At 42.0% G+C, this 13,237-nt stretch overlaps 1 protein-coding gene across 3 annotated transcripts in view; it reads right to left on the bottom strand.

The window, feature by feature from the left end:
- Window positions 1-13,237, bottom strand: part of atp8b2 (ATPase phospholipid transporting 8B2) — a 173,593-nt gene that overhangs the window by 82,045 nt on the left and 78,311 nt on the right. For all 3 annotated transcript variants that reach the window (XM_060921500.1, XM_060921498.1, XM_060921499.1), the window contains 6 exons: window positions 8,281-8,477; window positions 7,067-7,275; window positions 4,051-4,085; window positions 3,458-3,626; window positions 2,901-3,089; window positions 109-224 (listed from right to left, as the gene is read on the bottom strand). In XM_060921500.1, coding sequence (XP_060777483.1) covers window positions 109-224; window positions 2,901-3,089; window positions 3,458-3,626; window positions 4,051-4,085; window positions 7,067-7,275; window positions 8,281-8,477 — 915 coding nt within the window. The remainder of the gene's footprint in view (window positions 1-108; window positions 225-2,900; window positions 3,090-3,457; window positions 3,627-4,050; window positions 4,086-7,066; window positions 7,276-8,280; window positions 8,478-13,237) is intronic.

The raw sequence follows: 13,237 nt of genomic DNA, 5'->3' as shown, positions 1-13,237 counted from the left end.
TACTACCGTTCAGTAGAAACAAACAGCAAGTGATGAAGTATTATTAATCTGCAAGTTGAATATAATATATTTAGCCTTTCAAACATACAGACACACAAGCATGCTCACATTGAGGTGGTCCGAGGTTATGTTCATCAGTTCATGGTTGCAAGGGTGAAGTCTTTCAAACAGCACTGTATCTGCTCCCTTACAGTACAGACGAATATGGCCCTCAGGAGTCCTTACTAAACACACACACACACACACACTTAAATTGTACCAAATTTTATGATGCACATTTAACTTAACCTTACTGAGGTCTATAAAATTTCCCTCACTTCCCAGTTCTTTTTAACAGAATGATAAAATGAGCTTAAACTGGTGATTCTTATGGTGGTGTAGAGGTTAACACTGTCACCTCACAGCAAGAAGGTTCTGGGTTCAAGCCCAGTGGCTCCCTTTCTGTGTGGAGTTTGCATGTTCTCCCCGTGTCTGCGTGGGTTTCCTCCGGGTGCTCCGGTTTCCCCCACAGTCCAAAGACATGCAGGTTAGGCTAATTGGTGGCTCTAAATTGATCGTAAGTGTGAACAGTTGTTTGTCAGCCCTGCAGTGATCTGGCAGCTTGTCCAGGGTGTACCCCGTCCCTCACCTATAGTCAGCTGGGATAGGCTCCAGCTTGCCTGCGACCCTGCACAGGATAAGCAGTTACGGATAATGGATGGATGGTAATTCTCATGCATCAAATCTATCCTAGTCCCTTACCCTCTCGCCATCTTTTCCTCTACAAGTTTACTGTCCATATCATCAGTTATGTATTGGTATTTCGCAACAATATAATGCGTAATATTGCTCAGATATCACACTATTTTTGATCTAGCCCCAGGGCCGTAACCAGGATTTTTCAAATACCGAGGTCAAACATTGCGATACATCTTATTTGCCAAAAAAAATTTCCTAATATGGTGACTTTTCATACATTTTGGAAACGAGTCAAAATCACAAGCCCAACAAGATGAACATGTAGGTGAACATGTTTATTTTAACAATTTCAAAACTGCACGATCACAAAAGTATTTTGTGTGTGTGTGAGAGAGTGAGTGAGTGAGTGAGAGAGAGAGAGAGAGAGTGTGTGAGAGTGAGTGAGAGTTTGAGTGAGTGCTGGAGTGTGAGTGAGTGAGAGTAAGTGAGAGAGAGAGTGTGAGTGAGTGAGTGAGTGAGTGAGTGAGTGAGTGAGTGAGTGAGTGAGTGAGTGAGTGAGTGAGTGAGTGAGTGAGTGAGTGAGTGAGTGAGTGAGTGAGAGTGACAACGCAATCTAGCCGAGCCTGAATGGACTTCAATTGCTTTTTAAAAAATATATGCCCTTTTCAATAGCAAAATACTAGACGGTTATTGGACAAAACCGACTAAAACGCTACATTCGGAGACTGAGCCTCACTGGAGATGGGAGTCAATAAGAGGGGCGGGACAAGACTTCCCGAGAGGAGGCTCATCTCCAGCCGCTGATTGGAGGAGGAGCTGTGAACGCGGCTGGGCTGGTCATGATTGACAGAAAGCAGTCAGAGGTGGTACATCATGTTGTAAATAAAATGTGAACATAATAAGTTTGCTACCCGTTTTCATTTCCGTTCGAAAATACAACCAATGATCAAAACAATAGTGTCTTGGGTTCACGTTAGCCTATAGTCTGGTAAGTTAGCAAAATAGCTCAAGTCTCGTCAGTATCCAATAACTTCATAAACAACAGGTCACGACTGTCCAGCCTTTTCTGATCTGAAACGCACCAAATCAAATCGAGAGAGAGAATAAAAGAGTTTGTGCCGCCTGGAAAACGAAAATCCTATCTAGCTAAGTGGCTTCCACTGTTGTTGCTTGAAATGCTAATTAAAATTGCACTGTTAATGATCATAAGCATTCCGGCACATAACTGTCAGTGACTGGCAAAATTAACTCACCTTCTTCCCTCTTTCTTTTTCTCTCACTGGTTGACTTTCCAAAGCTGAGTTTGGTTTGTTTTAGTGTAGTAGACTTCATCTTATGTCAATTTTCAGATTCCACGACTAATTGACAAACTGCCTGGCTGCGGAGTCGGACCTTGATGAGAACACTTCTCAGCTCTTGTATATCCCGTGGTGCTTAGCTGACTATCGCGAGGCTGCCTGATATGAAATGTTTCCAATGTCGGATATTTCAGCTTCGTTTAAAAATGATTATGTGGACTTTATTTTTAGACAAACAAATGAGAACAGGGGGATGCAAGCTGAATTTAGAATTTTCCACCGATCAAAGTCAGAACGATTTTCATCATATATTAATTTCACATTTCTGAGTGGAAAAAAAAAAAATACCGTGGGAAAAAAATGCCGAGGACATGACCTCGGTGTCCTCAATGGTAGTTATGGCCCTGTCTAGCCCAAACAATCTGTACTGTAAGCTTGGAAGTCGAGGGTACACGTGTGTCTGGATATGAGAAAAGTTGCTCTTGGATTGCACTTTCATCTCATCTCATTATCTCTAGCCGCTTTATCCTTCTACAGGGTCGCAGGCAAGCTGGAGCCTATCCCAGCTGACTACGGGCGAAAGGCGGGGTACACCCTGGACAAGTCGCCAGGTCATCACAGGGCTGACACATAGACACAGACAACCATTCACACTCACATTCACACCTACGCTCAATTTAGAGTCACCAGTTAACCTAACCTGCATGTCTTTGGACTGTGGGGGAAACCGGAGCACCCGGAGGAAACCCACGCGGACACGGGGAGAACATGCAAACTCCACACAGAAAGGCCCTCGCCGGACCCGGGGTTCGAACCCAGGACCTTCTTGCTGTGAGGCGACAGCGCTAACCACTACACCACCGGGATTGCACTTTGGATTAGTAAAATAGTAAGCCTGCATGTGTACGTTTGTGAATGGCACACCTATGACTGACATCCTCTTGCGGATGTTGTTGAAGTCCAGGATGGCAAGGAGTGTGTATGTGACGGCTTTGCCCAGTTCCTGCGTAGTGATTGTTCCAGGTGTACGAGAACGGAACACGAAGCCAAAATTACGTGCTGCTGTCACCAATGCGCCCTCGTCAGGGGACTGAGCCTTATACACCAGCTCTCCTACAGACAGGAGATGGAGGGGAAGATAAAATTGAGGAAAACAAAGAAACATAATGAGTTAGATATAACCGCATTACTGTCCAGAATATGCTGGCCCATTTCCCTCTAATTTTATTATGAAAAAAAATGGAATTATGTTTTCTAATTTAAACATTTTCGCAATCCAGTTTGAAAGCTCCAGGAGTACAGAATTGTCACTCTAGATCATAAGGTGTAGAACGCTCAAGCTATCTACAGCCTTTCTTGTACAAGGATTTTGGGCTTCTATTCATTAGAACAATAGAAATGAGAGGAAGGTAGCCAAATGCTAGTCATGCTCTTAACCTTATTAACAAGAACTAGGCCTGGATTTGAGAGTAATTACATACCTTCATTTTTCTCCTCACTCATGACTGTGTGACAGAGAGACAGCAGGCGAAAGAACTCATGCACTCTTGGCTCCCCAACCTTCACAGCTTCCAGGAGTGAGGAGTCGTAGAACTGAAACCCTTGATCAGCCAGCGAGTTCCATGTGCTGAAATCCAGAGGCTCAGTCCTCTGACAAAGAGACATTATATCATAAGAATCCCTTAACCTTACACACACACACACACACACACACACACTGAGGTCATGGTCAAAGATAATAAACCACACGTTGTAATAATAGATTAAGCATTTCCCACTTGTACAGCATGGAAAAAAAAAAATAAAGCTGTCATTACATATCTAACGTTAGTCTGCAGATTAAGAGTATAGATGACATCAAGAAAGAATTTCTCCCAGAACAAAATTTTATTTGCCAAAATGTCATCTGAGTGTGTGTGACTACAGTGTCTGAAGGTAAAAAGGTCAATATCTATACATAGTCCTAGATCATTTAGGCATTTTTGTGCTTTCACCCAGTAATATAAAATGTCCTCACTTTTGTAATAATTTTGTAATCACATCACCTTAATTGCCTTTGTAAAGCAGCACTCACTTTATGCTGAGCTCCTGGAATGTCCACTACCTCGCCTGTGAGTAAAAAAAAGAGAGATATCGATAGACATGTCTTAATTTACAACATGTAAGCATTTTCAGTCTTGTGCATTGCTCGTGCCTCAGGGTTAACGTCTGTTATTTACAACACTAGGACATTAATTCATACAAATCTTGCTGTTTTTGTGTTTTTTGGGTTGTGTGGTTGCATGTACAGTTGGAACTGGGGAATAATTCAATGAGCAGAAAAATAATGAATGAAAAATACATTTGTGATGAGGGGCGGCACGGTGGCGTAGTGGTTAGCGCTGTCGCCTCACAGCGAGAAGGTCCGGGTTCGAGCCCCGGGGCCGGCGAGGGCCTTTCTGTGTGGAGTTTGCATGTTCTCCCCGTGTCCGCGTGGGTTTCCTCCGGGTGCTCCGGTTTCCCCCACAGTCCAAAGACATGCAGGTTAGGTTAACTGGTGACTCTAAATTGACCGTAGGTGTGAGTGTGAATGGTTGTCTGTGTCTATGTGTCAGCCCTGTGATGACCTGGCGACTTGTCCAGGGTGTACCCCGCCTTTCGCCCGTAGTCAGCTGGGATAGGCTCCAGCTTGCCTGCGACCCTGTAGAACAGGATAAAGCGGCTACAGATAATGAGATGAGATGAGATTTGTGATGAGTAAAAAATGTAATATTTTAGGGCTTTAATTCTTGATTAAATACTTTATTTAGCCATATATTTCCTGTGTATAGTTGTGTATTTATTTCTGAAGGTACTATGCTGTATATGTTTTTTATAGTGTGTGTGTGGTGTGTTTTGACTGAATATGAATGGAGTCATTAGTATTTTAATTGGAAAAGTGTCACTATTCCCTAAATTTATGCTATTAGGTTCTGCATTCTGCATGTATATACTTGCAGTAATTATATTTAATACAAGATGCCTTTATTGTCACTGTACAAGTACAGTGAGATGTCATTTGGAGCAAACCAGCAGATGCTCAGTTACAGTGTCTTGCAAAAGTATTCAACCCCCTTCATGTTTGTCCTGTTTTGTCACATTACAAGCTGGAATTAAAATGGATTTTTGAGGGATGTGCACCATTTGATTTACACAACATGCCTACCACTTTCAAGGTGAAAATTGTAGTTTTATTGTGACACAAACAATAATTTAGATGAAAAAACAGAAATCTGGAGTGTGCATCGGTATTTACCCCCAAAGTCAACACTTTGTAGAGCCACCTTTTGCTGCAATTACAGCTGCAAGTCTCTTGGGGTATGTCTCTATTAGCTTAGCACATCTAGCCACTGGGATTTTTGCCCATTCCTCAAGGCAAAACTGCTCCAACTCCTTCAAGTTAGATGGGTTGCGCTGGTGTACAGCAATTTTCAAGTTACGCCACAGATTTTCTGTTGGATTGAGGTCTGGGCTTTGATTAGGCCCTTCCAAGACATTTAAATGTTTCCCTTTAAACCACTCCAGTGTAGCTTTAGCAGTATGTTTAGGGTCATTGTCCTGCTGGAATGTGACCCTTCATCCCAGTCTCAAACCTCTGGCTGACTCAAACAGGTTTTCCTCCAGAATTGCCCTGTATTTAGTGCCATCCATCTTTCCTTCAGTCCTGACCAGCTTTCCTGTCCCTGCAGATGAAAAACATCTCCACAGCATGATGCTGCCACCACCATGCTTCACTGTAGGAATGGTGTTCTCAGGGTGTTGGGTTTGCACCACACATGGCGTTTCCCATGATGGCCAGAAAGTTCAATTTTAGTCTCATCAGACCAGATAATCTTCTTCCATGTGTTTGGGGAGTCTGCCGCATGCTGTTGGGCAAACTCCAAACATGTTTTCTTAAGTAATGACTTTTTTCTGGCCGCTCTTCCATAAAGCCCCGCTCTGTGGAGTGTACAGCTTAAAGTGGTCCTATGGACAGATACTGCCATGTCCGCTGTGGATCTTTGCAGCTCCTTCAGTGTTATCGTTGGTGTCTTTGTTGCATCTCTGATTAATGCCCTCCTTGCCCGGTCTGTGAGTTTTGGTGGGCGGCCTTCTCTTGTCAGGTTTGTAGTGGTGCCATATTCTTTACATTTTGCTATAATGGATTTAATGGTGCTCCCTGGGATATTCAAAGTTTGGGATATTTTTTATAACCCGACCCTGAGCTATACTTCTCCACAACTTTGTCTCTGACCTGTTTGGAGGCTCCTTGGTTTTCATGTTGCTTGCTTAGTAGAGTTGCAGAGTCAGGGTCCTTCCAGAACAGGCTGATTTATACAGACATCATGTGACACATCATGTGACACTTTGATTGCACACATTTGGATCTTTCACAGTTATGAGACTTATGAAGTGAATGGGTTGGAGCAGCTCTTATTTAGGGGTTTCATACGAAAGGGGGTGAATACCTATGCACACTCCAGACTTGTTTTTACATCTTAATTATTGTTTGTGTCACAATAAAACAACAATTTTCACCTTTAAAGTGGGAGGCATGTTGTGTAAATTAAATGGTGCTCACCCTCCAAAAATTCCAGATTGTAATGCGGCAAAACAGGACAACCACCAAGGGGGATGAATACTTTTGCAAGGCACTGTAAATTTACTAAAGTATAAAAGTATTTATAAAAGTATGAAAGTACTTCAATAAAAAAGTAATAAACACAAACATGCACAGTAAAATTATTGCGGTAGAACAGAATTACTGAGATAAAACAGAATGGAGGTAATATGTACAAATGGAGGAGTAAGATTCTGTACATGATAAAGTGCATGAGTATTGCACAGAGAAATATTTACAAGTATGTTATTGAACTAGTGTTGATATAGTAATATACAGCACAGAATATACAGTAATATATAGTAATATGCATGAATATACAGCACCGGTCAAATAATAATTCATCTTATAAGTTAGTTTGCATGGCTATTTACATTTTTAAGTACCTTTACGCATAGGATTTTCTCATTTTTTGCCATTACACTAGTATCTGCAACTACGTGAAACATTAAAAGTGCTTTGTGTGTCTTACCGTAAGTATTTCCATTGATGGAGCACTTATTGAAGGTCATGATGTTCTGAGTGAGGGTTCCAGTTTTGTCGCTGAAAATATACTCCACCTGACCCAGCTCTTCGTTCAGCGTTGTACTCCGAGCCTCTGCTGCTGTGTTACTATGACTACAGAACATCCGCCGATCCCAGTTAATGAAGTAACTGTGACCCAACCGAATCACTTCCACACTGACAGAGAGGGAGGAAAAAAGAGAAAAAGCTTGTAGAATATTTTACAAAATGTATAGTGCCATTAGAGAATTCTTTCATTCACTAAAAACATGAAACAAAGCTGTGATCATATGCTTAACAAGCCCCTTAGAACGAACAGGACATCTGAGCATGGTTTCTCTTCCTGATGGGCCTTACAGGCGAAGAATACTTTAGCCCTCCCTTCTGTTTAACGTAAGAAAAGCGTGTTTAATAGTCGATAATCTAAAACAATAAAGATAAATGCTTTGATGAGAAAAAGAGCCCACCCATGACCCATTCTGTGAGAATGACTGCATTATATTATGATTTTTTTTTTCTTCCAAAGCATCATTATAACCATAGCCTGTCCGAAATCACTCCCTGCTCACTATATAGTGAGGTCACCATTTTATAGTGCTGTCTGAATGTATAGTGAGCATTATTATATAGTGCACACAAAGTATCCCACGATGCATCATGAAAAGTAGTGTACAACCGATGGTCACTAACCAAGCAATACATTCCATCATGCATTGCGATCGCGCTGAAAGAACTCAAATCAAAAGCCTCAAATTTGATTTAATAAAAGGCAGAGAAGAAAGTATTCAGCCTTGATTTAAAAGAACTGAAAGATGCAGGTACTTTGTATTGATTAATGTGGGAAATACGCTCAGTATAATATGTATTTATCACAAAAACACATGCATGTATTTATTATTTTGAAAACCCACCAGCCGACTGATCTGGCACGTTTTAACTGTGCAACAGTAATGACGTAAATACCAGCGCGACGGAGTAGTGTCCGAAAGTGTTTTTTTCATTTTATCAATGAGCTCACTATATAGTCCTCTATATAGTAATTCCCTATATAGTGAGTAGGGAGTAGTGAACGAACGAGTGATTTCAGACACAGGGATAGATTAAGAAAATTCAACTTATAGAAAAAGGGTACAACACCTGTTTCTCTATCTGTCCCTGCCTTATTTTCTCAACTTTGTTTACCTGACATACAGGGAGATTGGCACCACAGTGTTGAGAATGATGACATAGGACCAGAAGGAGAGGAAGGCAGAGAAGAGGAAGTTGTCAACAGGAGGGTCCCATGGGAGATAGCTCTGAAAAAGAGACCCCACTTCTCTCTCCCACACAGCATTTCCGATGGCCAATATTACCCCCATACACACCAGGAATCCAAAAATCTGTGAGAGAGAGAGAATTTTTTGAATTTAGCAAAAAACTTTATTGCACATCTTCAACTTTTTTTAAACTAAGGATTAAAGTATAAATAGAAAGGGAAAAAAAAGTTAAAAACAGGACAATATAAGCTTTAACTCAAAACGTATCCAGACGCTAGTTCATTATTACTAACTGAACACAATACTTCTTTGTATCCCCATACATTCTCAAATCCATCAAAGTCTTCCATTGCTGAACAAAATCTGAAGTCTATCATTATTCTGGACTTCGCCAATCTTAAAAAGACAAAAAAAAAAAAAACAGTCTTGACCAGAAAAACCTTCCACAGCATTTCTCCGGCTGATCCATATTGCCATCTTTGCCTGTCCAATTACAAAATTGTATACCTGACATTGGGTTTTTTTTCTTCTGAGTATATATAAAGCCCAAAATAAAACAGTTACTTGTAAACACAGCATTAAAAGCTCTGAATATCAACTCTAAATGACAAAACAAAGGGCCAAGTCTGTCATCTTCCATAAAACAATGAAAAACAGTTTCTCTTTTTGCACAAAAAGGACACTTTTCTTCAACAGTCGGATTACAAACAGAAACAAAAGTGTTGACAGCTACTGTGCCATGTATAATTTTCCACTGCAAGTCACCATATTGTTTCGTTAATGGTGGTTTATATAAAAGCTCTCGATGCAGGTTTAAAGGGCTGATGACACGAACATGACTCTATGCAATTTCTTAAATAAACTATACAACATGGCAAACATGTTAGATTTCTGTTATAATTACGTGAAAAGAAGCTGTTGTTATGCAAATATCCAACTTTTAATTGCACAGCGCAAGAAAACTGGGTCCGTGGCTCGCGGCCATGTTGTGACGTCAGCGGGAGAACACGCTGCGGTTCACTGGCTGTTCTACTCTGGTTCTACTCAATGGAAATGGCGCATGAAAACGCCGGTGAACTCTCTAGTGCTAGCTCTTCCTCTTCTGGGAGTCTAGAATTGTGTTGATCTCTTCCGAATAGAATCTATGATAGCCTACCCTCTTTACCCTTTGCCTCTCGTTGCTAGGCAGCAGTTACATGAAAGCCGCAAGCTTTCACAAGCAAATACATGACTGATATCACGCCGACTTTATGATTACATCTATGATTATCATGTAGAATCTATAGCTCTACGTACCTTTATCTTATATCGTTTCACAACACATGTTCTGACAGGAGGACTGTCTTTGGATCCGGCATAGCTACGAGTAGACCCCCTCCGGAATACTGGCAGTGTTGCCAGATTGGGAGGAATCCCGCCCAGTTGGGCGGTTTCAAGTGCATTTTGGTGGGTTTTGAACATATTTTGAGCTGGAAAACTTCAGCAGTATCTGGCAACAGATACTGCTGACGTTTTCCAGCCCAAAATATGTTCAAAATCCACCAAAATGCACTTGAAACCGCTCAACTGGGCGGGAAACCTCCCAATCTGGCAACACTGTGTAGGCACTGCTGATGGTAGTAACACACGTTTGTGCTGAACTGAACACCCAAGAGATTCCTTTAAGCTGGGAAGGGTGTCAAAACAATCCAAATCGAAGTGTTCAGAGCACAGGACGGATGTTGGTGAGGGCTCCCACTTGTCACGAGTGCGCCTGACTTACTTCACCCACTTCGCATGCAGCTCGGGATCTCTGGGAAACTTGAATAAACTTATCCCATCCTTGTAGGTTTTGGAGCAAAAGCCGGCAACACAACGCGAAGGCATAATAACTAATATATATATATATATATATATATATATATATATATATATATATAAAATGTATAATAATAATACTAATAATGACAAACTGAACACCTGTCGCATCAACAACAAACTGGTAAGTGAGGAGGAAGGTTCTTTCGCTGACGTCATATAGCTCCTCCTCCTCTTTCGTCTCCTGGGTGCTGCAGCCCTGTCAAATTTGCCAAAGTAGCCGCGTTTTTTATCATAACTTGTAAAATAGGCGGCTTCGTGAATTAATATATGGATCATCGGGAATTACTTTTTATGTTATAAAACATCACCAAAGATGTCAAAAACGTGTCATCAGCACTTTAACATCATCATTAAGACCAAGTTTCACATGCCATGGTGTGTCAATTCTTGCATTCAACTTTGTCTTATTCAAAGCTTTAACACAGGCTTTATAAAAAAAAAAAAAACTTTACCATTCGTTGATACTAAATTAAAATCAGCTATCTCTAAAAATGTACCGGCACACCCAGCATAATCGAGTGCGAGACTCAACATTGGGAAAGACTCTTCACCACTGGAGTTCAACCCGTCATTGTAAAAAGACTAACAGAGCACATTCAGTTTCTGTAAAAGCATTCTTCACCTCATTCAACAGTTGTGTCACTACACGCAAAGACCTTATTCTTAATCCCATAGCCACATTTTCTACGTTACTAAAAGCTGAACCCACTACAGTCACAGGGTCTCTTAAAGTTCTTATTCCTCGAACATTTAAAATATTGTCTAAGGAAGTCTCAGTAACAGCGCTGAAAATCTGAGTTCGGAGCAGCCTCCAAACATGGCTGCTCCAGACTACAACTCCCAAGCACCACAGCCCCCCCTCATCTCCAGAATACTAGGAAGTGCACCTGTTTCTATTTGCCAGTAATCACTTCCCTATATAAGCTCAGCAGTCACAAACAACCATTGCAAAGTATTGTTCTGTGTCTCTGTACCTGACCATACCAAGCCTTCTGGCTTTCTGCCGGACTACTTGTGTTCTGACTCAGTTTACATTTGTTTTCCGCCTCTGTTTCTTTGATATCCCGTTTGCTGATCGCCCGACCCATGCCCGTCCCCGACTACATCTTCAGCTTGCTGACTTGGATTGGTTTACAGTTTGAGATGCACCTGCTCTCCCCTGCGCTTGCATCCGTCAGTGCCTGCACCCTGACAGGAAGGGGTCATACCTGCTGATATGTCCAAGTGTGCCCCTTTAATCAAGGGTTCCTCCAAGAGCCAATGAAGGGAGGTACAACTTCTTTTTGCTGCATAATAAACAGAGAAAGTACCATTTTCAAAAGTCCACAGTAAAAACAAGGTAGCCTCTGGAACGATAGTCTCCTTGGATCCATTAGAAACAGATCCAACTCCCTCAGCCTCCACAATAATGTACAGGCCAGGGGTCTCCACACTAAGTCCTTTGGTCCATAGGGTAACCTTTGCAGAAACTGGAAACGAAAAGCAGCAACTCTACTCGCCAAGTGCGCAAGGCCTTGCCCCCCTTCTTCTTTTGGTAGAAACAAAACACTTTGGGGTACCCAGGGCAACTTATCCCAAAAGAAGTCCACTACTGGTGCCTGGATCCTAGAGAGCAAGCCTAGTGGAGGATCGATTCACATAAGACGGGGCCACAAAGAAGAGGCCACCAGATTGTTATAGATTAAAATACGCCCTTGACAGGACATCTGTGGTAATAACCACAACCATCTATTAAGGTGCCCGTTGACTTTCTCAAGGATGCCATCCTAGTTTTTCATCTGTGTTTGCTTGTCTCCTAGAAACACCCCAAGATATTTAAAACCTCCCGTAACCAGATTCAGCCCTTGAGGGAAAGAAAGCCTCTCCCCCCTGTCCCATTTACCTATTAGCAAGGCTTCACTCTTGTTCCAGTTTATTTTTGCTGAGGATATTGTTCCAAAATCTGTAATTTTCAATATCCTTTTGATTTTTAATGATTATGACCACATCATCAGCATATGCAGATAATAAAAGCCTTGAATCAGAATGAGGCATATTAAAACCAGAAATAACTTTTCTAAGGCTACGTTTACATTACGTCGAATCAGCGGATCATCAGATTAACGTTCTTAAAACGATTCGCGTTGACACTAAAACCGTTAGCCGTGCACACAGCAACACCAATACACGGATACGCTCGGCTCCGCAGGCATCCTGCGCTCCAAATCACTCCGCCCTGAACAGCGAGTGCCCTCTGGAGGGTGCGCACTCCAGCCCTGCGCAGCTCACAGAGCGCACGAGTGAAGTGCACAAGCCACGATTCGGGACTGAGCCGCTGTGTGTGAGATCCCAGCGCATATCACTTAGTACTTGCAAGTGGAAGGATGGCAAGCCTAAAGACAATCATAACTACACAATGGGCAGTATTTGCATCAGTATTTGCAGTATTTTCATACTTTTATACTCTTTAATGAAAGGTGATACAAGGCGGAAGTCCGCGCCGTTTTTCAGCAGTCGCGTCACATGACCAACGCCAGCGAATCAGGAAGGTGGATGTCACAGTGACGTTGTCCAATGACGACGCCAGCTAGAGCTCAGCATAGCGTATTCGCGTATTCTCAATGTTTACACAGCACCGGACCAGATACGATCTAGATTGAATACGTGGACGCTGGCGGATTCCCGTTTCCCGGCTTTTCCAGGTGGTTTAATGTAAACGGACAGTGCATCCGCGAAGAAAACGAGACAGATACGGTCTAATGTAAACGTAGCCTAAGTTTATGTAAAAAAAGTTTCAATTGCCAAAGAATACAGCATACCTGAAAGAGCACAGCCCTGTCTTATTCCCCTTTGAACCTTGAATGGAGAGCATAAACCACCATTAATTTCCAATATGTTTTCAGCATCACAATAGAAAACCTCGATCTTGGCAATAAGACCTCAGCTGAACCCTAATGCTAGAAGAGTCTTCCACAAGTATTCATGCTCAGCACGGTCGAATGCTTTTTCCTGATCCAAGGAAATTAGACCAGCATCAAAGCCCA

This window comes from Neoarius graeffei, chromosome 5, assembly GCF_027579695.1.
Source record: "Neoarius graeffei isolate fNeoGra1 chromosome 5, fNeoGra1.pri, whole genome shotgun sequence".
NCBI lineage: Eukaryota > Metazoa > Chordata > Actinopteri > Siluriformes > Ariidae > Neoarius > Neoarius graeffei.
The sequence above is the reverse complement of the archived record's forward strand: the minus strand, read 5'-3'. Positions and strand labels throughout refer to the sequence as shown.